The sequence below is a fragment of the Saccostrea echinata genome, unplaced genomic scaffold, assembly GCF_033153115.1.
Source record: "Saccostrea echinata isolate AGI-Se365-2 ecotype Australia unplaced genomic scaffold, CSIRO_AGI_Sech_v1 ptg000029l, whole genome shotgun sequence".
In the NCBI taxonomy this organism is placed as follows: Eukaryota; Metazoa; Mollusca; class Bivalvia; order Ostreida; family Ostreidae; genus Saccostrea; species Saccostrea echinata.
Window position 1 is genome coordinate 248758 of NW_026889778.1, and position 27989 is coordinate 276746.

Here is a 27989-nt window from a genome sequence, read left to right on the forward strand (position 1 = left end):
GAAAATTAGACACACAAGGGGTCGTGATCAGAACACGGAAGTCACAGTGCTGCATACAAATTACCAATTTGATTTAAAACATACATTCCTTAAATTTTATTAAAAATATTTAGACTACTGTAAACAGTTGAAGCCCCAAAAGATATACTCTACACTTGAATATTAGTAGTAGTAGTAATAAGTGTATGGAGTTATCATTTATAATTTTATTGTCAGTGAGTATAAAATATTTAACGGCATCAAGTATTACTTCAACAGGAAGTATAAATGGTATATTAAAGAAGAGATTGTACAAATAATATGAATTTTTTACGCTAAGTCGTCGTAAATTTCTAGTACATAAATCAGTATGAACAACTACAGCACATATTCTTTTCATTCATGGCACAGTCTTGTGTTGAATAACATTACCTTAATTTGGTAATGTAAACACAATAGAATCAAATGACGCCAAAATTGCATCACAATAACATTTAAATGGTTCACATTCTACCCTCATTATTCTCATTCAAAGCGAGGTTTTACCTCCCCTTTCCTCAGTATAGCCTTCATTCATACAAACACAGCATTATTCAAAACAATCGGCCTTGACATTGACGAAATGTGATAATTTTCTTTTGAAAAGTCTACAAAGCATACAATCGAGTCCTCACTTTGGCACACCCCTAGAAAGCATTTGGATTACAAGCATTTAAAACAAAATGGCGCTGGCCGCATTGTAATGAGACATTTGTTGACGTTCCACAGTGACGTCACGGCATGGCTTTAAAATTGACTCTTCCGCTTCCTTGCTTTTGGTTATTCATTTCAAAATAAAGTGAATTTTCAAACGACTGAGCATTAGAATTGTTAGAATCCGTCACATTAGTGCTGCTTCTAGCCACGTTCGCTTTATTATCCATTTCCTCCAAAGATCTGGAGAGAAAAAAAAAACATTATTAAGCAAAGAAGTTGTCAAGATTTCATATAGTTGTTTAGATTTATGAACACCTTTCCGTTTAATACTATGTTCTTGTGAGGTCCAGAGAAAGCCATTAATACTGCCGAAAATTTGAAGCTAAATTTATACATATCGTTTACACCCTCATGAAGCATGTAACTGTTCATAACACGAACTATTTCTATGACTGAATTTTGCTGTATTTACTTTAATTTCAGCTATTAATATGTAAGATATAATACTGCAATGTAACGTTCCACTTGTCACATTTTCTTAATAATTTCCTGTTTAATGCATAAAGTTAGCATTGTTTGACCTTGTCATATTAACTGTTAGAATATAAACACTTTGGAAAACCATTAATAAAAGATTCCTGAACATTTAGTTGATGAATTTGGGTTTTTTCCGAGGTGATGTTCTGACGAAGTTTAAGTTATGTGGCAAATTAAACTTTGTTTATTTATTCCATGGAAAAGTAAAAATGTTTCTGATGACTATTTCGCTTTAACATATTCCATTTGAACAAATTCCACAATAATACAAGAATATCAGCAGTCTCGTTTAAAGTCATCATTTCGTAAGTTCTATGGTCGATAGAATGACCTTGTCACCAAATACAATTTATCATTGAGTCAAATGCTGACTGACGTTTTTCATACTATAATTTTTAGGCCATAATTTACACACTGAATTGTCGACGGATCTTTCCGTTATTTCCCGATCGTGACAAGGAGAACATGGCGGGTGTGACCGGTCGGCAGGGGATGCTCACTCTTCCCTGGCACCTGATCCCACCTCTGATGTTTTGGAGGTCCGTGTTTGCTCTGCTCCTATTTTGTATTGTTTAATGGACTTTTGAGCTTGAATACTGTTCGTTATCTCCATATATTTCACATTTACCCAAGAATTCTTTTTTTCAAGATATGGTAAAAACTTCACAAAGAATCTGTACCTGTCATTAATAAATTGAAAGTAAAATATTTACAAAATAAAATTAAGGACACTTGCTTCAATCAAACTTTTTTCAAAAAAATCAATAAAATAAGAAACAGATTTATATTTACATACGTTATATGATTAAAATTTTGAGAAAAAAATTCAATAAGTCTTTCAGTTGATCGATTGATTCATTAGTTGTTGTCTTCGTCCCATGAGACGTCAAAACCCTTGCGGTTAAGGGCATCAAATTAAAACTTTTACTTAGCACTCAGGGTCATTGAGTAGTGAGGGATCTTTATCGTGCCATCGCCTACCGTGACACGGGGCCTCCGTTTTTAAGGTCTCATCTGGAGGACCTGCAACTTTCACTTCGAATCGCCGAGCGCATGGCGAAGGAATAGTTGCTACCTATTTCCTATGACTATGGTCTGTCGCGGCTTGGGTTTGAACCCACGACATATAGATCTATTTCATTCCAGGTTACTCTGTAATGTCTTGTGAAAATATTTATTTCAAATATACAGGTTTATAAAAGTCATGGTAAAATGTAAGACTTCTGAACATCATAGAAATTCTAAAAGTTTTAAATACATGTATTTTAGAAATTTAATATTAACATCATTTACAAACAAAACAAGAAGAAAAAAAAACAGATAACAATACATGCATTTATTTTTGTTTGAAGCATGTCCTCAATTGCACTTAATTCATTACAAAAAATTATGAAGTGTAATTAAATCAGACTTATTTAAAAAAAAAAAAAGATTCTATTCTCTTCACTAGAATCTATAATTTTACTTTTGTTGATTGTATTTCCATTAAGTACTGTTACTTACTTTGCTCTACACTATAATCTATAACTACACTTTCGTTGATTGTATCTCCATTAAGTACTGTTACTTACTTTGCTCTTCACTAGAATCTATAACTACACTTTCGTTGATTGTATTTACATTACGTACTGTTACTTACTTTGCTCTACACTATAATCTATAACTACACTTTCGTTGATTGTATTTACATTACGTACTGTTACTTACTTTGCTCTTCACTAGAATCTATAACTACACTTTCGTTGATTGTATTTACATTACGTACTGTTACTTACTTTGCTCTACACTATAATCTATAACTACACTTTTGTTGATTGTATTTACATTACGTACTGTTACTTACTTTGCTCTTCACTAGAATCTATAACTACACTTTTGTTGATTGTATCTCCATTAAGTACTGTTACTTACTTTTTCTTTCTGATGATAATGAATCCAATGACAAACATCACAAGTGCTACGATAGCTAAAACAACTAGTAGAACAACAAACCAGTAGTGGTGGATCCAACCATCATGCTGTAAATAAAATACACAGGTATAGTGGCGGATCCAACTGAAATACTTAATATAAAATGAATGATAGGAATTCATACGTCGTATGCCAAGATTTTTTCTGCTAACGGAGGTAACATAACCATAAAAAACATAAAATTACCAAAATATACTACAGATATTGAAATTTTCATTGACCTGAAAATTTCTTTTACCCAAATATTTTAAGACAAGTAGTTCAAAATGAATGGATAAACGTCATATTCATCAAGAAACAGACAAAGTTAACCCTATTTATGTTTAATGTAAAACAGAATGCTTATAAAACAAATACATTTCCAAAATTATAAGAACAAAATCATGAAAATGACAAACAAGGTTTGCAATTTGTATTTGAGTACTTTAAAATTAACAGGCATGACGAACACACAGTATCACGCTGATACATATGCTTAAATCGTCTTAAAATGAAAAACTCTCGTTCAAAAAATAAATAAATAAAAAGCATCAACTGTCTCTCTCTCTCTCTCTCTCTCTCTCTCTCTCTCTCTCTCTCTCTCTCTCTCTCTCTCTGATTGATTTGAGGTCATAAATCGCCGTTTTTACACTCTACATATGACATGTATTGATTTTCTACGATATGTTTGACTTTTTTAATGATTTGTTAAACAATTAATTCACACTGACGTCTGCTATCGACTTCTATTCGGGCCTTCAGAATTAATAATGTTGTACACGTTTATAAATGATTAAAGAAAGTACTTTTTCTCTTAATAAAAAAGGTGGAGATAACAAACAGTGATCGATCTAAAGAAATCTCCAAACAATACATATCATTAAGCAGGGCATAAAACATGGACACCCGAAAATTTCAGAGGTTGGATCAGATGCCTAGGAGGGGTAAGCATCACCTGTCGACCGGTCGTATCCGCCGTTAGCCCTATGTATTGATCAGGAAGACGGAATATTCCGTAGTCAAATTCAGTATAAAAACAAAGGTTAACATTTGGTATGAAACACATAAGTCAAAAAACGAACCCAAAGATAGGTTATATTTGTTTAGAAAGTCATTATAACGATCATAGAATTTACGAAATGTAGACTTTAAACGAGGTTGTTGAAATCCTTGTAACATCAACTTATCCCTAAATAGCCAGCCTTGGTTTTAAAAATTTATCATACTCAGAGAATGCTCTTGAGTATCGAATAATTTGGGAGACATAAACACCATATGAAGGTGATAATGGAATAATACTATGTAAATAAGGAAAGTTGACAACGGAAAAGTTGAAATGAACTCGTTTTTCATACGATTTAGTTGTTAGTTGGTCCTTATCGTATGTAAACAGTAAAACATCTAAATGCGAAGCATCAAATCGGCTGCAAAAATATATTTATCATTTTAAAGTATTTCCACAAGAAAGAAAATAAAATACAAGTAAAACAACATATGATATATATTTACACTTGCTTTAATTTTCTGCACATTTTTTTATTCCTTAATTTTCAGGGATCCAGTGTTAAATAATAATCCAAATGAACTCATTCATGGATATGAAAATTGGATTGTGATAGAGAATAGGAATGTATTATCATCAAATTGTTTGATTCAAATGCAGTAAATACCTAAATGCTGACAAAAAAAGGATGTTCAAATTTTACGTGCTGATATCCTGGAACTTTGTCACGTGATAACTTTGATCAGTAGGTATAACAATAAATGTGAAGTGTAGAGAAAAAATTCATTGTGTCATTTGCAACTGTAGTGTATTCAAAATAAAATTCGGTTCTTTTTACAATTAATTAATAATTTTTGGCACTGTACTTCATATCCGGATCAGTTCATGTAACAACTTTTCACAAAATCATAAGTATCTGATGAGAAATGAAAACAAATTGAAACGTTATAACAACCATTTAGACTTAGTATTCAGCAAATTTTAAAACTTGTATTCATAACTTTTATGTATGTTATTAATTAGAAATTATTCCAAGGAAGCAAGAAAAAATAACGTCTCATTTCCTCATGTGCACATTCTAACACAACCACAAATAGATCAACCGCTGCTGCGGCCGATAATGAAACAGATGTGGCAGTTTCTATGGTATGTTTTATTTCGAGTTCACTGAGATATAATGAGTCGACATATGAATGGGAGTAACCATTGTTAATTGATAAAACGTCGTCGATATATCTGAATATGGAGTTGCACGCCATAGCATGTTTATTAATTCTAGGAATGTTTTAATGCCAAATTGTATGGATAGATTCGTTTGAATTATTTCCATAGTTTATTTTCTGCCTAATATATACATTTATCAACGCTGATTACACAATTATGCATTCAGTTTTTTATACTTATTATGAGAGAAATGTTGTTTATTTGCATACAAACAAAATCCGTTTTAAAGTTCAATATTTGCATAATAAGAGGCTTGCGGAAGTATCTTAAAAATAAGAACGTCGAACAAACAATAGTAAAATGCGTCATTTGTAGGTTGAACCTATCAAATTCATCTATTTTCTATGTATTTATATAGGTATATAATACGGAATCAAGGATAATAATAAGTTAGAGAGTAAAAACACTCAATCAATATGAAGTGTTCGTCGATTATATACACTATTTTTGTACAGAATATCTTTGAAATATATATACACTAATCTGCAATCTGATTAGTACAGTAAGAACTCATCTAAAAGAAAGCACAAAACCAAAGACATACTAAACAGAAAGCTATGTCTTTTTATACTTCGATAGAAATAATGTGTAATTAGAATATAAATGATTTAGGAACTTTTTATAATCAAGGCCATTCATGAGACTGTTAATTCTCAAAATAATAATAATATAGATATAATATAATCTTCTGATAAAAAGAAAATCACGATGTTGTAGAAGTCTTTTTTGATATTATGTCAGTAGAAATATCAACATACGAGTATTTGCTGTTTTCACTCAGATCATGAGTTCTAATTATTAATGATGATCTTGTTTCTGGGAGGTTTTTCGGGGGGGGGGGGGGTGACTGTTTGATGACTCACCTGGATTTGTTTTTGGGAGGCGTTTGAGAGGGGTGTATGAGTATGGCTGTCGGGGAGGTTACGTGGAATTGGGAGGTAACTGTCCACCATAGAGGCGTGGGAGTCCGACAGCACGCGCTGCACTTCCCCCACATTAAACGGCTTCCCGTTCGAAGTTCCTCGAACACCTATCTCAGTTAGGATCTCACTGAAAAAACAAATGTATCAGAAATAAAGTAGTGTGGTGTGAACAAAGAAGAGGGTGAATTCAGTAATAATATAATACGTCTGTTTGATGAACTATGATTATGTCGAAATATTTATCAGTCTTCTTCGATTAATACTTAGTGCTTTAAAACTTTATGTCTACATTCATGATATTTTTGGATATAAAACTTTAAATTTCTAAATTTTATTTCCAATGGCACATGATACAAAATGAACACAGTTAAATAATTAAATGTACTATAAAAAGAAAGCTAATGAGTGCAATGAACGTGTATAATAGTTGTGCTTGTTTATTATGTAAACTGTAATTGAAAAAAGTAAAATATACATAAATATCTTTTTGTGAGCAATTAATTATAAATATTACGCAATTCCAAACATGTTCAAAGCTAGTAATAAATCATCTGAATTATCCAAAACAAATTAAAATATCCACAATATTTAACATAACTTCGTATAATGGTAAAATTCACATTTCTATTGAGTAAAATGTTTTGCAATCTTTTTCCTTTAAATAAAGTTATCAAATTAATACACTACATGTGCTTCGTAGAAACAAAATGTAAACTTTATTTCGTTGATTGAAAATAATTTTTGCATAAAATTTTGATTTGAAATCATGCAGTTTTGAATAATTTCATATTTTGTAACCATTTCTTTTCTAAATGATTCCTAATTCATCATCTTTACTGCACATGCCTCGCAGTTAAAATCGCATTATATGGTGCTTTGTTTCTTACAATACTCATAACTCAATACTGTTAACTTGGAATAAAATCAAAATATTTTTGAATAGATTAAAAAAGTTCATAATCTTCAATAGACGTTGTATGCTATGCTTATCCATCATATAATGTTCAATTATTGTGTTTCTCTTTCATTGAAATCGTCCTTACCCTGGTTATAATTATCCTCTTAATCTAACTCACATTGTTAATCTAACAACAAAGCTTTATGATAAACGTGATGACTAACTTTTCAATCGTCAACTTCCCTTACTTTTGCAGCAATATACCCTTATCACCTGTACATAAGTTGATATCTCTCAGTTGATTCGATACGCAAGAGCATGCTCTACTTATGAACAATTTCTAAAACGAGGTAGGTTATTGACAATCAATTTAATGAAACAAGAATATCAGCAGTCTCGTTTAAAGTCATCATTTCGTAAGTTATATGGTCGATACAATGACCTTGTCAGCATATACAATCTATCATTAAGTCAAATGCTGACTGGCGTTTTTCATACTATTTGTTAGGCCATTATTTACACTCTGTATTGTCGTTTTTCCGTTATTTTCCGATCATGACAAGGAGCACACGGCGGATGTGATCGGTCGGCAGGGGATGCTCACTCCTCCATGGCACCTGATCCCATCTCTGATGTCTTAGAGGTCCGTGTTTGCTCTGCTCTTATTTTGTAATGTTTAATGGACTTTTGAGCTCGAATACTGTTCGTTATCTCCACATATTTCACTCCCACTATCTTAACTCATCCTTCCTCGGTTTAATTCGTCCCTCCTCTGTATTAACTCACTTTCCCCCTGTTATAACTCACCCTTCCTCTGTTTTAAATCATCTTCCTCATTTTTAACTCACTCTTCCTCGTTTGCAACCCACTTTCCTCATCCTTCTCCTGCTTTAACTCAGCTTTCCTATGTTTTTTACTCATCCTTCCTCGGTTTTAACTCACCCTTTCTCTATTTTTTCTCACCCTACCTCGGTTTTTAATCACCCTTTTTACGTTTAAACTCGCCCTTCCTCTGTTTTAACTTACCCTTCCTCTGTTTTGAACACATCCTTTTCTAGCTCCAGATTTAGCTCCCCTTTGATATTTGTAAAATCATGGATGATTTTTATCAGCGCTTTTCTCACTTCTTCTTCATTCCTGCTGTCAACCTTCCCTCGTAAAACCACGACAGCTTTAGGAGCTAAAAGTAAAGTAAGATTAGAGAAACTACTTCTAACATCCCCACGTAAAACCACGACAGCTTTAGGAGCTAAAAGTAAAGTAAGATTAGAGAAACTACTTCTAACCTCCCCACGTAAAACCACGACAGCTTTAGGAGCTAAAAGTAAAGTAAGGTTAGAGAAACTACTTCTAACCTCCCCACGTAAAACCACGACAGCTTTAGTAGCTAAAAGTAAAGTAAGGTTAGAGAAACTACTTCTAACCTCCCCACGTAAAACCACGACAGCTTTAGAGCTAAAAGTAAAGTAAGGTTAGAGAAACTACTTCTATAAACTTGTAATGAAACGGTGTGCTTTTTATAAAACTATAGTGCAAATACACAGCTTAGATAAAGACGAAATTATTTTATATTATTTTAACAAAAATATGCATGAATAAGGAGATACTTGTAAATATTGGTATTCACCATATTGTATGTTATGTCTTTCTTGTATAATTAAAGACCCTCTATACACTAAAGAAAAAGATTTTGGGTGCAATGAGAAAATTATAGTGTGTTAAGGTGTAAATATTCAGGTTATCTTTAACATTTTTAACATAGGGTACCTTGCATATACCCAAAGAAAAATGTCCAAAGATAATGAATTATTGATGAACAGAAATCACTGCTATTTACTTTAGTTGACAAAATACCTGCAAATGAAGTGTTCAATCTATTCATTTTGGCGTTTAAAATTGTTATGAATGCTTGATTTGATCAGAAATTAATTAATAAACAGTATATTTTAATTTATTTTATCTAGATCAAAAGGCAGATGACTCTTTCTGCATAAAAATACCATAAAATCAAAAGTATTCAGTGTGCAGTGTATAGAGGGTTCTTAACACAAAGAAATGGTGTTCAAAGTCAGTTCATCAAATCAGTACTCATCGAAAATTTGAGGAACGTTTAACTTAAAAGAGGGTTATGTGCATAACTTCTCTTACTTACTTTAAGTGCCTTAGCGGCAGTTGACAATAAATGATTAACTATTGCAGCATTTGTATTTCTTTGTTATAGCATTTGCCATTTTAGTGGTTGAAAGTATTGAATAGTTATTTTTAATGGTATTTCAGATTTGTTGACTGTAAAATTGTATTTTTAGTTTAAATGGTACTGAATAATACAACATTCTATTTTTTGTGGTAAATGGTACTGAATAATTAACTGCAATATAAGGTTTTAGTGGTAAATGGTACTGAATAATTAACTGTAACATAAGGTTTTTGTGGTAAATGGTACAGAATAATTAGCAGTAACATTAATATTGTATTTTTGAGTGGTAAATGATAACGAAATGATAAACTTAATTTTTCATTTTTTAGTAGGAAATTTTACGTAATAATTGACTGTAAGTGTAGTTTTAATTAACTTCAGTAGGAGATGGTACTGTATGATTAGTTCGAACTTGTTTTTCAATTCAAGATTAAGATAGTGCCAAATAATTATTTGCAGTTCATTCAATGGTAGATGGTACTGAATAATTAACCAAAGGAATTTAGTAATTTATCTAGTGGTAGATGGTACTAAATGATTATTTGTTATGTTTAGTAATTTATTCAGTAGTAGATGGTATCTGAATGATTAATTAGAATGGTTAAGTAATTTTTCCAGTAGTAAACTGTACTGAATGATTTACTGTGATGGTGAGGTAATTTATCCAGTGGTAGATGGTACGGAATGGTTTACTGTAATGGTTTAGTAATTTATCCAGTGGCAGATGATACGAAATAATTAACTGCATTGGCTTAGAAATTTATCCTGTGGTAGATGGTACTGAATAATTAACTGTAATGGTTTAATACATGTAATGTATACAATGTAGTGAAGGGTACTGAAGAATTAACAGTCAAAATATTCCTAATTAAGTGACTGATGTGTTGGTAGATGGTACGGAATGAATTACCATAACATTATTTAAGGTATGTCACTCGTCAGTTTTTGAAAAAAGTTTAGCCAGAACCTCCTATGTCAAATTTATCAATAACAATTCGTTTTTGTAATATGTGAATTAAACAATGCAAATTATACAATATTTAATTTAAAAACTGATCATAAACCGACAAGAAATAAGACTTATCGGGGACTATTGCATGTGGTGGAAGGATTTTTAGAAAAAATTCTTCAAATCTACACACATTTTTAATAAAATATTTTGGAACTTAAGCCCAGTATATTTATACCTTATATAGAATTTTTTTTTATCCTAGTTATATTCAAAAATGGTTTCAAATAATATTTTCAGAACAAATTTACACATTCACTTAATGCACTTTGTCAAAAAATGAATATAATTCGAAGAAGTCAAGATAAAATTTACACTGTTTTCGCCTGTAAATCACATATTTTGATTAACATCTCAAAATTTACATCACTTGTCATAACTTTTTCTTTCAATATTTTAAATTACACAAAACTTCTTACCGACAGCACTTAAGTTTAGATTTTTAATACCCCAAATATGATTCTTCATAAGTGCAGAAAGGTCACTCGATAATTTACACGCATTTTAAAATTTGCAGGATTTTTTTAGTTTTAAATATTATTCAAACTAATTTACGTAAAATAAGATTATATCAATAGCCATGATTAATCTGGTAAAATATGAAAAAAAGGTTAAAGTGATTAAACTAGAAGTTACAATTTAAGTGCAAAAAGGTCAAATCATTTGTACCGTTGCTCAGTAGGATGCACTCTGACCCATAATTTTCTTTGCGATTTTGAGTCGTTCTGTAAGAGTAGTTATCTGAATATACTTCTCAAAAAATCCTTGATATAACTCATGTCACGAGTGGCATAGCTTGAAATTGACTTTTTTGTGATAGAATTTACTGTATAATGATTTACCACAGTACTTTCATCGATTCATTTAGTGGTAAATGGCACAGAATAATTAATTGTATAAGTAGTTGTAATTTATTCAGTGGTAGATGTACTTAAAAATAAATGGTATTTGTAATTTATTCAGTGTTAGAGGTATATACTGAATATTTTACTACAATGGTACTTGTAATTAAATCTAAATCAGTGTTAGAGGTATATACTGAATATTTAACTATAATGGTATTTGTGATTTATTCAGTGGTAGACTGAGGTATTATATAATTAACTGTAATGGTGTTTGTAATTTTTAAGTAATAGAGGGTACCGAATAATTTACTATAATGGTATTTGTAACTTATTCAGTGGTAGTTGGTAAAGAGACAGACCGTAGAATCTGTGCCTTACCTTCGGTAACAGTGTTTGTAGACACAGTAGTTGTCCTTCCTGTTTCTGTAACATTTGCGCTATCAGTCTTATTATCGACATTTGTAATATTCTTAACTAACGTTTCACAATGTTTTCCTATGTAATGCACTGGACAATCACAGAAATACCAATCCTCTTTGTAATTCTCCTGTACACATTTCCCACCATTCAAACAAACATTTTCCTGAGTTAAACAAACACTGATGTTTTCGCAGTGTAATCCCTGTGAATCTATTGGGCATAAACATAAATATCCTTCTTTTTCTTTGGGAATACAAGTTCCATTTCTCTGGCAAGGATTGAATTCACACGGATCATACTCCTCCGCACACGTATCCCCCCGCCACCCTATACTACAGTTACAGGTCAGGGTATCGTTTGTCACGTGACAGGTTCCATTGTTCTGGCAGTGACCATCATAACACTCTACTAACGCTGGATCTGTGCAGTTGTCTCCTACAAGTGAAGATGTACAAAATATCATAGATTTCTATTGTAGAATTGTCATATTAATTGGTTCATCTATATACAAATGGATATAATAGTTATAACTTTTATTTAATTTCACCATCATATTGTATTTATACTACCTAAAGTCAACCTCTTAAAAAAGTCTATTTTGAATAAGAGCTGATGTGTAATCAAAATGCTGTGTACCATCAAACGAAATTCAGATGCTCTAACCTTTCACACCTGAACTTTATTTTATTTCAAGGAATTACCTGTAAAACCTTTAATGCACTCGCAGGTAAATTCTAGGGTGGCATTATTACAGATCTGGTTGTGACCACACCGTTGCGTTCCGCACATCTCTTCTGGCCTTCTATCACAGTTCTCCCCCTCCCAACCTTTAAAGGAGGGACATTCATTAGTATTCAATTGTATGCACTGATTCACTATTTCAGCGCATGTCCAAACTTTTAGGAATTATCAAAAGATTTTCGTTTGGGGGGGGGGGGGGGGATGGCTTGTTAACTACATTCAGCTTTATTAACTTTAGCTAATTTTAAGATATACACACCATCCATACACACTTTCGCCCCTGTTTTTGTATCACATGTGTAGTGCCCTTTTGCATCATTACGTTCCTCGCACATTACGTCACATCCGGGTCCATAATAGTTCTCCTCACAATAAACGCTCACTTTATAATCCAGTCTATAAAGATTAAAGATGGACAGAAATGTTAATTTAAAATGTATATACTAGCATTGTTTAACTCGAGAAAGATTCATATATGATCTGCTAATGCGACACATCAGCCAAAACTTATCTATATTATGATTTTTGTATGCTACTGCACTCGTCTTTTACTTGTAAATACCTACAATACCCGTGTTGCAACAGAGATCCCGATACTTACAATGTTCTAGGTGTTGCTAACCGGAAGCTCTGCTCACGTGACAGCTTTTTATTTTTTGCTGCTGACAATGTAAAGTTCCCGTACAGGAAGTCCACTTTATCATCTGAATTATCATCTACATCAAAAACATCGACCTTAAGTTGCGCCTTCTCCTGGAAATCAAACGGTTCAGTATACTGAGCAGGATACGACAATTTTTACATAAACAACCAAAATATTTTCATCATTATGATGGAGAATATATATAAAAAACGCTATATGTCTGACGACAGATTCAACCGATGGAATTTGACATTGTATATTTTTCTAGGTTTGATATACACTTAGCATTTAGCAGGAGTCTCCAGTAAATATTGTCATAATACAGTCGATAACTTGATTTCACCTGGAGCTGTGAGAGAGGACTTATTATTGAATAGACAATCTCTTTCTGTGTACTCGCTCCAGAGTATTTATTTGTGTTTCTTAAGCAATAATCTTGTTTAATAAACCTCTTTGAAAACTTATAAAACTTATAAAGTAATTTTATAAAAGATTAAAATGGTTAGATAATTCCTTGTTGGATAAACACATTATATTTAAATGAAATATATGGAGATAACGAACAGTATTCAAGCTCAAAAGTCCATTAATCAATACAAAATAGGAGCAGAGCAAACACGGACCTCCAAACATCAGAGGTGGGATCAGGTGCCATGGAGGAGTGAGCATCCCCTGCCGACCGGTCACACCCGCCGTGTGCTCCTTGTCATGATCGGGAAATAACGGAAAAATCCGTCGACAATTCAGTGTGTAAATAATGGCCTAACAATTAGTGTGAAAAACGTCAGTCAGCATTTGACTCAATGACAAATTGTATTTGCTGACAAGGTCATTGTATCGACCATAGAACTTACGAAATGATGACTTTAAACGAGACAGCTGATATTCTTGTTTCATCAACTTATTTGTCAGTAATTTACCTCGTTTTAGAAATTGTACATACGTAGCGCATGCTCTTGCGTATCGAATCAACTGAGAGATATATACCCCGTATGCAGGTGATGAAGGTATATTGCTGCATAAGTAAGGGAAGTTGACGATTGAAAAGTTAAAGTCATCACGTTTATCATAAAGCTTGGTTGTTAGATTACCATTAACGTCTTTTTCAAGTAAAATATCCAAATATGAAACAGATGTGTCAGACTCTGTGGTATCTTTTATCTCAAGTTCACAAGGATATATCGTATCGACATAAGAATGGAAATAGCCATTGTTAATTGACAATACGTCGTCGATATATCTAAATGTCGAGTTGAAGGCCACAGCAAGTGTTTTCTTCTTTTCACGTACAAGATTTTGGACAAATTCTGCTTCATATGAATACAAAAAAAGGTCTGCTAATAACGGGGCGCAATTGGTACCCATGGGAATTCCAATAGATTGTTGGAAGACCTGATCTCCGAAAACTACATAGATATTGTTAATCAGAAACTCAAGCATCTTTTTAATGTCAACTTCAGAGTACTTGTGTGAACAATCAGAATGTTTTTTAACAAAATAATTTTGCAAATGACCAATGACAAGGTACGTATATTTACGAGTTCCATTTTTATTGAAAAAGCAGCTGTCAATGATATCAAAAAGCCTGGACTTTAATTTATCGTGGGGAATGGTTGTGTACAAAGTTGAAAAGTCGTAAGTTTTTAAGCTGTTGATTTTGGTAAAATCTTGTGATTTCAAATTTTCCAAAAGTTCCTTGGAATTTTTAAGTATCCACATCTGATTTACGCCACTTCTCGAATATATTGTTGCACAGTACTCTTGAAGTTTCTCCTTCACCACTGTTAATATCTTAGTGAGGAGTAAAGATAGAGGCTTGGTTGAACATTTACTGGAACCCGCTATGTATCTTTGTTTGTAAGGATTTTTATGAAGTTTCGGAATCCAATATAAATATGGTAATTCAAATTCATTTTGGTTGTTTGGAATATTAAAAATATTCAAAACTGACATATGATTTTGAAGAATTTCATCCTTAGAAAGGGAACTATGAGTGTAAGTTGGATTACCACTTGTAGAACTAAATCCAAGTTCCTCTAAAATACATTTAATATAATGAGCCTTACAAACAAAGACAATGTTGTTACCTGCTTTGTCAGCAGGGACCAGTACATACAAAGAATATTATCTTTATTTCTTATAAAAACCATCGCCATTTATCAGTCAGTAAATGCCACTAAGCAAGCCACCTGCATAGATTTCTAGAGCAACGGCTTTTTCATCAAATATGCATACAATGACATACAAATATATTACTCAACATTTAGCATATATTTGATTTTACTTTGAATGATTTTTTATACAGATATAAATATAAACAATAAAATATCTTTCTTTCTTTGATTGTTAGTACGGGAATTAACGTTGCACCTATTGCAGAAAAAATTTACAATCCCCCGCATATGCGGGTTATGTATTTTTTCTGCAACAGCTGAGACATTACTTCCCGTACTAACAACCAAAGAAAGTATTTTATTGTTTAACTTACAAAAAAAATGTTTCAGTAATTGTTTACCCTTCAGATACCATTGAAAATCATCGTAGCTGTGGATAATTACATTTCAAATATATTTCAATTGGTATCATCATCAACAATAACTTTAATATCCCTGACATTTAATAAGAAATTAGTGTAAATCAACATTTTAGCAGTTAATATTCATTTTTAAAATATATAGTTAGCTAAAATACCATTCAAGATCATCATCTTCGTTGCAATAATTTACCTTCCAAATATCTAGATAGAAAATCATTGGATTTCTCACACCACCAAATGAGTCGGCGAATATATTGACGTTAGCATTATCAATGGATCCAGACGACTTCCTTCCTATCTGACAACGGTTCACATTTCTGTTGCTGGAAAAAAACAAAGAAAAAAATCAAACATTTCCAGAATAATGTCGGCTTGTCAACATGTAAGATACAAGTTTGATGTAAGGTATATTGATTAATATTAGAGGAAGTCTTGCAAGAAAATTAATTCATAATATTTATAGACAAAGCACAACTCAGTCAAATTATTCTGGACAACATTTATGCTTGTTGGGATTAGGAATATACTAAACATGTCTGATTCAGAATTGTGTAAGGTTCTTTTCACAATCGCGTCATTGTAGAAGACTCATTGAAACAAAGGCAGTCTTTATTTAGAGAGTCTGTCATTACCTAAAATACGGTCATTTTGAGAAGGTAATTATGACATTTAAATCTTTGATATAGAAGCAGTAGTTTTGTTTTTTTTTAATTTATTCATTTATTTTTCTCTTGAATAAGAGTTATATGCAACTAAAATGTGTATCAACACCATATTAAGCTCATATGAGGCACTGTATTAAATGTATACCTCAGGAGTTAGTTAAAACTTGGCTTTGCTTTTGGCATTCGTCTTTCCCATACCTTGATTTTCCATTTGCATAAAAGAAATGTATTAAATTTGCAAGCTTTTGATGTATTGGTGACTTCACTTGAAATGTTGCATTAATTTCTTACTCAATTCCATGAAAATGTGCAATCCCCTACATCATTTTTATACTTTGCATTGCTTTTCCTTTAAATTTTACAGTATCTGTTTCAAACAAGATTAGATACGGTGAATTTATACATCGGCCATAGTTTGATTTTAGCTTTAGTTTACCAAAACCATTTTGAGGTCAGTTTAAACTTATCTTACCTCTTTTCCATGTCCACTAAACATAAGACAGGATCTAATACATTAAAATATCTACTAAATCTGGTCCCAGGTATGATTAACAAGGATTAATTATGAATCTATTATCATCTGTACTCTGTCTTAAGTTAAACTTACTCCTCTGCCTTATCTTAGCAGATGACAAATCGATGATTAAATTTATCATTTACTGAATTCTGACTTGACTTACTTTAGTGCCTCCTCTAAATAAATGACAAATCGATGATTAAATTTTCTGCTCTGTCGTTTACTTACTTATCAGACTCATCTAAACAGATGACAAAGCGATGATCACATTTACTGCTCTGTCTTTTACTTACTTATCAGCCTCATCTAAACAGATGACAAAGCGATGATCACATTTACTGCTCTGTCTTTTACTTACTTATCTGCCTCGTCTAAACAGATGACAAAATGATGATCACATTTACTGCACTGTCTTTTACTTACTTATCTGCCTCGTCTAAACAGATGACAAAACGATGATCACATTTACTGCTCTGTCTTTTACTTACTTATCTGCCTCGTCTAAACAGATGATAAAACAATGATGACATTTACTGCTCTGTCTTTTACTTACTTATCTGCCTCGTCTAAACAGATGACAAAGCGATGATCACATTTACTGAAGCAGAAGAAGCCCCTCCCGTCACAACAGTGCCCGTTCTCCCCTGTCCCTGCGTGGTTGATGTAACGGGCGAACCGAACCTCCAGAATCGCTTTGCTCAAAACAGTCTGGCAAATAGAAAGTATTAAAATACAGAATTAATACAGTCTGGTAATTTATGGTATAAATAAATACACAAATAACACTACTCGTCTCTTGAGGTAAGGTGTTTTTTATGTATACAAATACCAAAACTAGTCTCTTGAGGTAAAGTATCATAGGTTTTACAAATAACATTATTCGTCTCTTAAGGTAATATATCATAGATTTTACAAATAACATTATTCGTCTCTTAAGGTAATATAGGTTTTACAAATAACATTATTCGTCTCTTAAGGTAATATATTATAGGTTTTACAAAAAACATTATTCGTCATTTAAGGTAATATATTATAGGTTTACAAATAACATTATTCGTCTCTTAAGGTTATACAATATAGATTTTACAAATAACATTATTCGTCTCCTAAGGTAATATATTATAGGATTTACAAATAACATTATTCGTCTCTTAAGGTAATATATTTTAGGTTATACAAATCACATTATTCGTCTCTTAAGGTAATATATTTTTGGTTATACAAATAACATTATTCGTCTCTTAAGGTAATATATTATAGGTTTTACAAAAAACATTATTCGTCATTTAAGGTAATATATTATAGGTTTACAAATAACATTATTCGTCTCTTAAGGTTATACAATATAGATTTTACAAATAACATTATTCGTCACTTAAGGTAATATATTATAGGTTTACAAATAACGTTATTCGTCTCTTAAGGTAATATATTTTAGGTTATACAAATCACATTATTCGTCTCTTAAGGTAATATATTTTAGGTTATTCAAATAACATTATTCGTCTCTTAAGGTAATATATTATAGGTATACAAGTAACATTATTCGTCACTAAAGGAAATATATCATAGGTTTTACAAATAACATTATTCGTCTCTTAAGGTAATATATTTTAGGTTATACAAATCACATTATTCGTCTCTTAAGGTAATATATTTTAGGTTATTCAAATAACATTATTCGTCTCTTAAGGTAATATATTATAGGTTTTACAAAAAACATTATTCGTCACTTATGGTAATATATTATAGGTTTACAAATAACATTATTCGTCTCTTAAGGTTATACAATATAGATTTTACAAATAACATTATTCGTCTCTTAAGGTAATATATTATTGGTTTACAAATAACATTATTCGTCTCTTAAGGTAATATATTATAGGTATACAAATCACATTATTCGTCTCTTAAGGTAATATATTATAGGTTTTACAAATGACATTATTCGTCTCTTAAGGTAACATATTTTGGGTATACAAATAACAATACTACATTACAGTCTCTTGAGTAATCTGTAGGTAAACAGAAAACAATACTCGTCTCTTGACGTAAAGTTTTATAGGTATAAAAATACCACATTCCCCGTCTCTTGAATAAAGTGTTTTAGGTATACATATAGGTATACAGATGAAAATACTCGTCTCTTGATGTGGAGTATTAGATGTATGCAAATGAAATTACTTGTCTGTTTAGTTAGAGTATGAGAAGTAACTAAAAACTTGGATCATCTGTTCGAGAGGTATAAAAATACCTTTACTCATCCGTTTCTAGAGCTAGATAGTGATAGGTACACAGATAACTTTTTCATTTATAGCCATACAAAGGGTAGTCTTGAAGTTCAGCTACAAAAAAAAACCTAACTGATTTGTTAAGTTTAGTGAATGGTTTACAAATAACAGTTTTCTCTCTCTCGCTAAATTTTAGAGTATGACATACATAATTTAGTTCTAGTCTCTAATGAACAACGCACATCTCTAGAGTTAAGAATAAAGCATACATAAAACTTGTTTCTAGAGTTTTGTAATAGGTATATGATATGCGCACTTTTTCTAGGGTTTAATCGTTATAGATATATAATAACAATATATTTGGCTTTAGGGTTTCATTGTTATAGGTTTACAATAACAGTGTACTTGTCTCTAGGGTTTCATTGTTATAGGTTTACAATAACAGTGTACTAGTCTCTAGGGTTTCATTGTTATAAGTTTACAATAACATTGTACTTGTTTCTAGGGTCTCATTGTTATAGGTTTACAATAATAGTGTACTGGTCTCTAGGGTTTCATTGTTATAGGTTTACAATAACAGTGTACTTGTATCTAGGGTTACATTGTTATAGGTTTACAATAACAGTGTTTTTGTTTCTAGGGTTTCATTGTTATAGGTTTACAATAACAGTGTACATGTCTCTAGGGTTTCATTGTTATAGGTTTACAACAACAGTGTACTGGTCTCTAGGGTTTCATTGTTATAGGATTAAAATAACAGTGTACTGGTCTCTAGGGTTTCATTGTTATAGGATTACAATAACAGTGTTTTTGTTTCTAGGTTTTCATCGTTATAGGATTACAATAACGGTGTACTTGTCATTAGGGTTTCATAGTTATAGGTTTACAATAACAGTGTACTAGTTTCTAGGGTTTCATTGTTACAGGTTTACAATAACAGTTTTCTTTTGTGTAGGGACACGGCTTTGCTCAGTTTGCTGATGTTCTGTATTGTTACAGATATACAATATCGGTATTCTGTTGTGTGGAGACACAGCTTTGTTCAGTTTGCTGATGTTCTGTATTGTTATAGATATACAATATCGGTATTCTGTTGTGTGGAGACACAGCTTTGTTCAGTTTGCTGATGTTCTGTATTGTTATAGATATACAATATCGGTATTCTGTTGTGTGGAGACACAGCTTTGCTCAGTTTGCTGATGTTCTGTATTGTTACAGGTATACAATAACAGTATTCTGTTGTGTGGAGACACAGCTTTGTTCAGTTTCCTGATGTTCTGTATTGTTACCGGTATACAATAACAGTTTTCTGTTGTGTGGAGACACAGCTTTGTTCAGTTTGCTGATGTTCTGTATTGTTACAGGTATACAATAACAGTATTCTGTTGTGTGGAGACACAGCTTTGTTCAGTTTCCTGATGTTCTGTATTGTTATAGATATACAATATTGGTATTCTGTTGTGTGGAGACACAGCTTTGCTCAGTTTGCTGATGTTCTGTATTGTTACAGGTATACAATAACAGTATTCTGTTGTGTGGAGACACAGCTTTGTTCAGTTTGCTGATGTTCTGTATTGTTACAGGTATACAATAACAGTATTCTGTTGTGTGGAGTTACAACTTTGTTCAGTATGCTGATGTTCTTTATTACCTGTCACGGTCAGACAGTGTACGCTTAACATAATCTAATTCTGTGGTTTCCATGGCCATCTGATGCTTATTGTGTAACTATTTAATTTATTATTCCTCTTTTAAGATGTCTTACTATTGGGTTTTTTTTAATTTTTATTGTTAATTTTTCTTATTGCAATGCTAACCCAATTCTGTATTTGTGAAAAATATATTATTTCACCATAGATCATTTTTAACATATTTCTCATTTCGTTCAACAAGTTAATGTGTTATTTAAGTTATATTTTGATATATATTCATTTAATACCAAAAATAAGTATGAATATTTCTGTAAAATATACACTTCATGATATTTGAACAGTTACATGTTAAAGTACATGCATGATTATATACAAACATGCGCAGCACTATTCTTTAATCTTTTAACTGAAGTTATATATCACAATTTCTGTATATTACACTGTAAAATGTAAAGTGGAAAGAGTATTAATAGATTAAAATAAAAGTATTGTGGAGTACAGAGGACGCATATACTAAACTATCGTCTTGTAAAGGAAACTTCATGCTTGCCAAAGTGTAACTTACATTTTAATGTTTAATCAAGTTTTATTCGCCACTGTTTATGTCTCCGAACTGATTCTTTGCGCAACAACATGTTTTGAGTGAGATCAATTTATAAACCGACGGAGGCGTTTTTAACTAAAAAAAGTAACGTTACAGGGCTTTCAAAAGTCTGGTTTTAAGTCAGTATTCCGCAAAGTATATGGTCTTTACAATCTGATCAATACAAAATTACTTGTATCACGGCGGTGGTGACCTATTGACGGGGGGGGGGGGGTGCTTACTTCTAGTCATAAAATTATGAAGTCAAATCTTGGATAAAGAGAAGGAACAATGTGCATTAATGAAAATAGTAATGTTAATGTCACATTATTTATATTAAGTACACTGTATGTATATATGTATTTATTCCTTGAAATTCATTGGACATATAGATGCAGAGAAAAACCAAGTTGACATGTTTTATGTGCTATCAATTTGATGTCCTCTCTTATAACTGCAGCCTAGGATTTCTTAATAATGAGTGAATAGCACCGCATTGATAATAACTGGAAAGAAATTCAGTTCGAATTTTCTCTAAAGTCGTTCAAACGTGAATGTCTAGGAACAGCCATGATTTTATGACCCGCCACTTTATGCCTATTTTCGAGTTAGAGACGTCGCGGGACGAAGCCATGGTTTCATAATACACGTGACCTTTGATTGATAGCAATACCTTGACCATCAGCAATAAAATCAGTCTGATTCCTAGTTTTCTCTGCTTCTTTATTTATGACTGACCTACTACGAAAAAATGGAAACGGTGGTCATTGAACTAGTTTTGGTGAATACAGTGGGCGACAGAATATGTAGTATTTCTTCATCATTTCATTAAAAATTTTATTTCATTTAGTGATTTCTAATATCTATAAGAATTGGGGCTTTTATCTTCCCAGGTTTATCCTATTCTTACTGATACACTATACACGATATCTAACAATAAAGATGTTGACGTTCAAAAACATGATAAAATATCGCATTCTATCAACAAATCTGGTTTTGTTTTAGTTTTTTTTTAGATAAATTTACTAAGCTGTACACACTGTATACATGTAGAGTATACCTTCTGTAGGTCAACAAAAAATAACCTGAATGCCAACATAATTTCCTCATTTGACTGACAATATAATCAAGTTGCATTATGCATATTAGCTGTCACATATGGACACAAACTGTATTTGTTAAACAGTCTACACGAACATTTAGTGTCATCCATTTGTTGAGAATGTTAATGTAGTTATAACTATTAACACCTTAACTATGCACTTTCTGTATTAGATTGTATTTGTATGTACTGTAATATATTCTTTATAATAATTTACTTGTAATTTATTTCATTCACGAGTATTCTTGTAATCAACATTCAAAAACTGATGAAAAGTATTTTACATAGATTTTATATATAAGATATGATTTTTTCTTATGAAGATGCAATGATTGATGTACAATGTAAGATCACCTGTAATAGTGAAATGTAAACCTTAAAATTGAAAGTAAAACTGAATGTCAGTAAAGAATCATTACAAAACATGGAATTTGTTGGGGTTTTTTTTTATTTAGTCAACTTACTTGATTCCTTATGGAATCATTGTATGAAATGTAAATGTTTAGACCACGTCTCTAAGTTCCTGCTTGTTTTTTTTTTTTTTTTTTTTTTTTTTTTTTTTTTTTTTTTTTTTTTTACATCCTTTACATTATTAAGGTTATGGGATCACTGTATGAAATATAAATGTTTGACCATGCCTCTTGGTTCCTGCTTGTTTATTTCCATCCTTTACATTATTAAGGTTATGGGATCACTGTATGAAATATAAATGTTAAGACCATGCCTCGTAGTTCCTGCTTGTTTATTTCCATCCTTTACATTATTAAGGTTATGGGATCACTGTATGAAATATAAATGTTTAGACCATGCTTTTAGTTCCTGCTTGTTTATATACATCCTTTACATTATTAAGGTTATGGGATCACTGTATGAAATATAAATGTTTAGACCATGGCTCTTAGTTCCTGCTTGTTTATATACATCCTTTACATTATTAAGGTTATGGGATCACTGTATGAAATATAAATGTTTAGACCATGCCTCTTAGTTCCTGCTTGTTTATTTCCATCCTTTACATTATTAAGGTTATGGGATCACTGTATGAAATATAAATGTTTAGACCATGCTTTTAGTTCCTGCTTGTTTATATACATCCTTTACATTATTAAGGTTATGGGATCACTGTATAAAATTTAAATGTTTAGACCATGCATTTAGTTCCTGCTTGTTTATATACATCCTTTACATTATTAAGGTTATGGGATCACTGTATGAAATATAAATGTTTAGACCATGTCTCGTAGTTCCTGCTTGTTTATTTCCATCTTTTACATTATTAAGGTTATGGGATCACTGTATGAAATATAAATGTTTAGACCATGGCTCTTAGTTCCTGCTTGTTTATATACATCCTTTACATTATTAAGGTTATGGGATCACTGTATGAAATATAAATGTTTAGACCATGCCTCTTAGTTCCTGCTTGTTTATTTCCATCCTTTACATTATTAAGGTTATGGGATCACTGTATGAAATATAAATGTTTAGACCATGCTTTTAGTTCCTGCTTGTTTATATACATCCTTTACATTATTAAGGTTATGGGATCACTGTATGAAATATAAATGTTTAGACCATGCCTCGTAGTTCCTGCTTGTTTATTTCCATCCTTTACATTATTAAAGTTATGGGATCACTGTATGAAATATAAATGTTTAGACCATGCATTTAGTTCCTGCTTGTTTATATACATCCTTTACATTATTAAGGTTATGGGATCACTGTATGAAATATAAATGTTTAGACCATGCCTCTTAGTTCCTGTTTGTTTATTTCCATCCTTTACATTATTAAGGTTATGGGATCACTGTATGAAATATAAATGTTTAGACCATGCTTCTTAGTTCCTGCTTGTTTATTACATCCTTTAATTATTAAGGTACATCACTCCTCTGAGTACTCTGTATAAACGTTTACTTTCTTTACTTATGACTTTTGATAATTAATTTTACAAGCTTTCTACTATTTTTTTCTGTCTATACTTATTCTGACATTTTGTTAGTCACTGTTAGTATCTCTTAATCAACTAAATCTTCGATATACATGAGACATTTCCTTTACTTTTTCATTATTAACCCAATCAAATTCAAGCGAAAAGAGCCAGGATTACAAAACATTAAAGAAAATGAAAAGATGATAAGATGTCAAAAACTTAAAAAATGTCATTCCTCTTTACATATAAATATCTGATGCTCATAATCCATGTAATATATCAAAGACATTATAATCAAGGTAAAATCTACTTACGATCAATCAAACATCAGATATTTTAATTGCAGATTTCTTGCTTTTTATCTTGTTTTGCGTTCGATCCTTGTTTTTATTACCTAGAAATCGGAATTTGTTGGAGAGTTTTGTCATATCTGGCATAATATCATACATATTTGGTTATGTTAATACATTGTAATGTTACTCGTTCTGTATGGACTGAACGCTATTTTACTTTTCATTTTATTCATTCATAAGTTACTGTAATTATGTACTTTGTTTAAGGATAGTAACTAACAGACAGGAACATAGGGATAGAAACAAACAAACAGGCACATATATAGGGATAGTAATTAATAGACAGGCACATATATAAGGATAATAACTAATAGACAGGCACATATATAAGGATAATAACTAATAGACAGGCACATATATAGGGATAATAACTAATAGACAGGCACATAGGGATAGAAACAAATAAACAGGCACATATATAGGGATAGAAAGTAATAGACAGGCACATATATAGGGATAGTAACTAACAGACAGGCACATAGGGATAGAAACAAACAAACAGGCACATATATAGGGATAGAAACAAACAAACACATATATAGGGATAGAAACAAACAAACAGGCACATAGGGATAGTAACTAACAGACAGGAACATAGGAATAGAAACAAAAAAACAGGCACATATATAGGGATAGAAAGTAATAGTCAGGCACATATATAAGGATAGTAACTACCCGAAAGGCACATATATAAGGATAGTAATTAACAGACAGGCACATATATAGGGAAAGTAAATAATAGACAGGCACATATATAGGGATAGTAACTAACTCATAGGATCATAGGGATAGTATCTATCACACCGGCACATGTATACATGTAGGGATAGTAACAGGCAGGCTATAGGGATTGTAACTAATATATATTAAACAATCGACAAAAATCAGACAGGTAACAATCCGACGGTCGGTAAAATCGTCACTTCGTTCGGTTGAGATCATCAAAGTCGGGATCAACTAGAAGAATTTCTTACAGAAATTTTTTTTTTCTTGAATTAAATAAATGAAATGTTTGTGATTATTTTTAAAATAATAATAATAAGAGATACATGTACTTAAAAAACTTCAAAGAAACACTTTTCTATTCCTGTTATTTACTTATTCATGGTAGAGGATTGCACTATAAATGGAATAAGTTTTCTTGGATAAGAAAAACTACACTGGCGATACGATAATTATATGTATGGTTTTTTTGTTTTTTAAATTAAAGAATAACGGTGAGGCGTTACGATAATATGTTGTGTTACAAAGACAGGATAAAGACAGAGGAGTTACGATGATACGTTGTGTTGTAATGACAAGGTTTTAAGACAGTGACCTCAGGTAATTTCCGAACATTTTATGACAGTTACTTCTGGAAACTTTACATCTTATGCTAATTCAACAACATCATGTGCTTATGAATCTGTATAACACTATTCGTCATTATGAATTAAAAAACTGAAGTGTGTATCAAGCGTGTATATAAGCTATAAACTTAAGACGCAGTGGGTTAAATGTGGTGAAAACTGAGAATTGTATTTTTTAGTAACGTTAAGTGTAAATGACAAAGTGAACACGACTGACGAACTCCCACCTTTATTACGGAGAAAATTAAACTGATACTGATGAATCTCTGTATTATAAATATCTCGTTTTAACTGTTATTAAATTCTATTGTTTATGTAGCCACATAGTATTTTTATTTCTTAATATATAATTTTACTCAATATTCTATTACCTGAATTCTTCATTATTTGATTACATAATAAGGACACAACAAAATCAGATAGAAACTAATATAGTTCTTAATCACTATGAAGTTTTCTATAACTAGCAATGACAATTACAAACCGAAAAAATGCAAGAAAACTTTCTACTCACCGGCAAAAGTGCACAGAAAACTAATCCTAAAAACACAAAATCCATTTTTGACGGAGAGGCAAAAACTACTTAATTGGTCAAATGTAAGCAGCCTACTCCATCGCTGATTTAGAATAAAATCCAAAAGAAAATAATGTTAATAATGTGTGTGTTAGTGAAACAGAGTGTGTACGGAGACCAGTGACAGGGAAACGCTGAAAATTTGTTGACAGACAGCTATAAAGAAACAGAGCCTCGGGCTACAATATGACGTCACAGCATTAATCATTATTGTGTTTTTAATCAGGTGTGGTTTGACTTTTAGGTAATCAATTTCAATTTTTTTATTATCTTTATAAATAACTGAATTTTTTAAATAAAAGAAATTATCAAAAAATGTAAAGCTATGATTTTTTTCCCCATGAAACTAAAATTTAAGGTAAATTATCACTTCAGTGTTAATGAATAAATGCAGGTGCGTGTTGAAAATAGAGCTATTTGTCGCTGACTCAGGGTAAAAATATTATTCTTTCATGCAGCAATCTTTTACATCATTTTACAGGAAACAACAATTAAGATTTACCAGGGAATCTTAATTTCTATAAAGAAATGACTTCTAATTCATCATCTGTCGATAATGTTTAAGGTCTCTAAATAATTTATGCGGGGGAAAAACATAGAAAACCAAATATCTATATAAATATAGAACACAACGAAAAACAAAAAAAAAAGTTTATATGTATTGCATCAGGATTGACTGCTTTATGCATCAGCGTCAGACATACTTATCAATAATAATATTCAGTATTTTACCTGATTTTCCGTGTTTTTTATTCATTATTTATGAATATCAATCATCTAAATTGTCTATTCTCTAAATATATGCACACATTAATACATGTTCTGATTTGCATATATCTGACATGTTCTAAAACATTTTCTTTCCTACATTTCTATGCAAATGAATAAATTTCTCTTAAAGGTCATCTATTAATAATTTGTTTGTTTGTTTAACGTCCCTTCAAGAAATTTTCACTCATACTGAGACACCACCACTTGCCGGTGGAGAGCTGCAAATTTAGACCTGTACTCGGCACTTACGGCCTTTGAGCAGTGAGGGATGTTTTTCAGCTCCTACTGCGACACGGATCTCGGTTTACGGTGGTCTCCTTACTCCGCGACTCTAGGGCAAACGCTCTAACCACTGCGCCACGCGGGCGGATCTTTTAAAATAAAAAGAGAGATACTGACATCTGTTCTAGATAAAACATTTGGTATAAAAAATAAAAGGTTATTTTGACCAACATTTTAATGTTCACTTCAAACTTTCTTTTTTATGAATACATTTTACCATTCAATAAATAAATTGATAATTTATCTATCAATGATAATGCAGCTTAATTTTTGTATCTAGGACATATAAATTCTGTTACCGAGCTTAATAAATGTGTCGATCTCCATATCAATATTCAAACATACCAGAGTGTGCAAATGACTGATCAATTCGATA

The 27989-nt window shown here is 31.6% G+C and overlaps 2 protein-coding genes across 2 annotated transcripts in view; one reads left to right on the forward strand and one right to left on the reverse strand.

Annotated features, from left to right (window-relative positions):
• The window catches only part of LOC133195432 (uncharacterized), a 466395-nt gene that overhangs the window by 39251 nt on the left and 399155 nt on the right, over window positions 1-27989 (forward strand). The window lies entirely within an intron of this gene.
• LOC133195430 (delta-like protein C) lies at window positions 187-26687 on the reverse strand. The gene is made up of 11 exons (XM_061331270.1): window positions 26501-26687; window positions 17337-17491; window positions 15792-15924; window positions 13024-13175; window positions 12682-12818; window positions 12383-12508; window positions 11640-12116; window positions 8237-8390; window positions 6253-6439; window positions 3124-3230; window positions 187-915 (listed from the first exon to the last, which is right to left on the reverse strand). Exons 1-11 carry the CDS (start codon window positions 26543-26545, stop codon window positions 753-755), a joined length of 1836 nt encoding a protein of 611 aa, XP_061187254.1. The 5' UTR covers window positions 26546-26687; the 3' UTR covers window positions 187-752.

Excerpts from the sequence above, each read along its gene's own strand:
- LOC133195430 (XM_061331270.1), bottom strand. The coding sequence starts at position 26,545 with ATGGATTTTGTGTTTTTAGGATTAGTTTTCTGTGCACTTTTGCCG. Across the intron at positions 13,176-15,791 it reads TCTATCTAGATATTTGGAAG|GAGAAGGCGCAACTTAAGGT; the intron begins GTAAATTATTGC and ends TTTGATTTCCAG. Across the intron at positions 916-3,123 it reads ATTATCATCAGAAAGAAAAA|ATCTTTGGAGGAAATGGATA; the intron begins GTAAGTAACAGT and ends TTTTCTCTCCAG.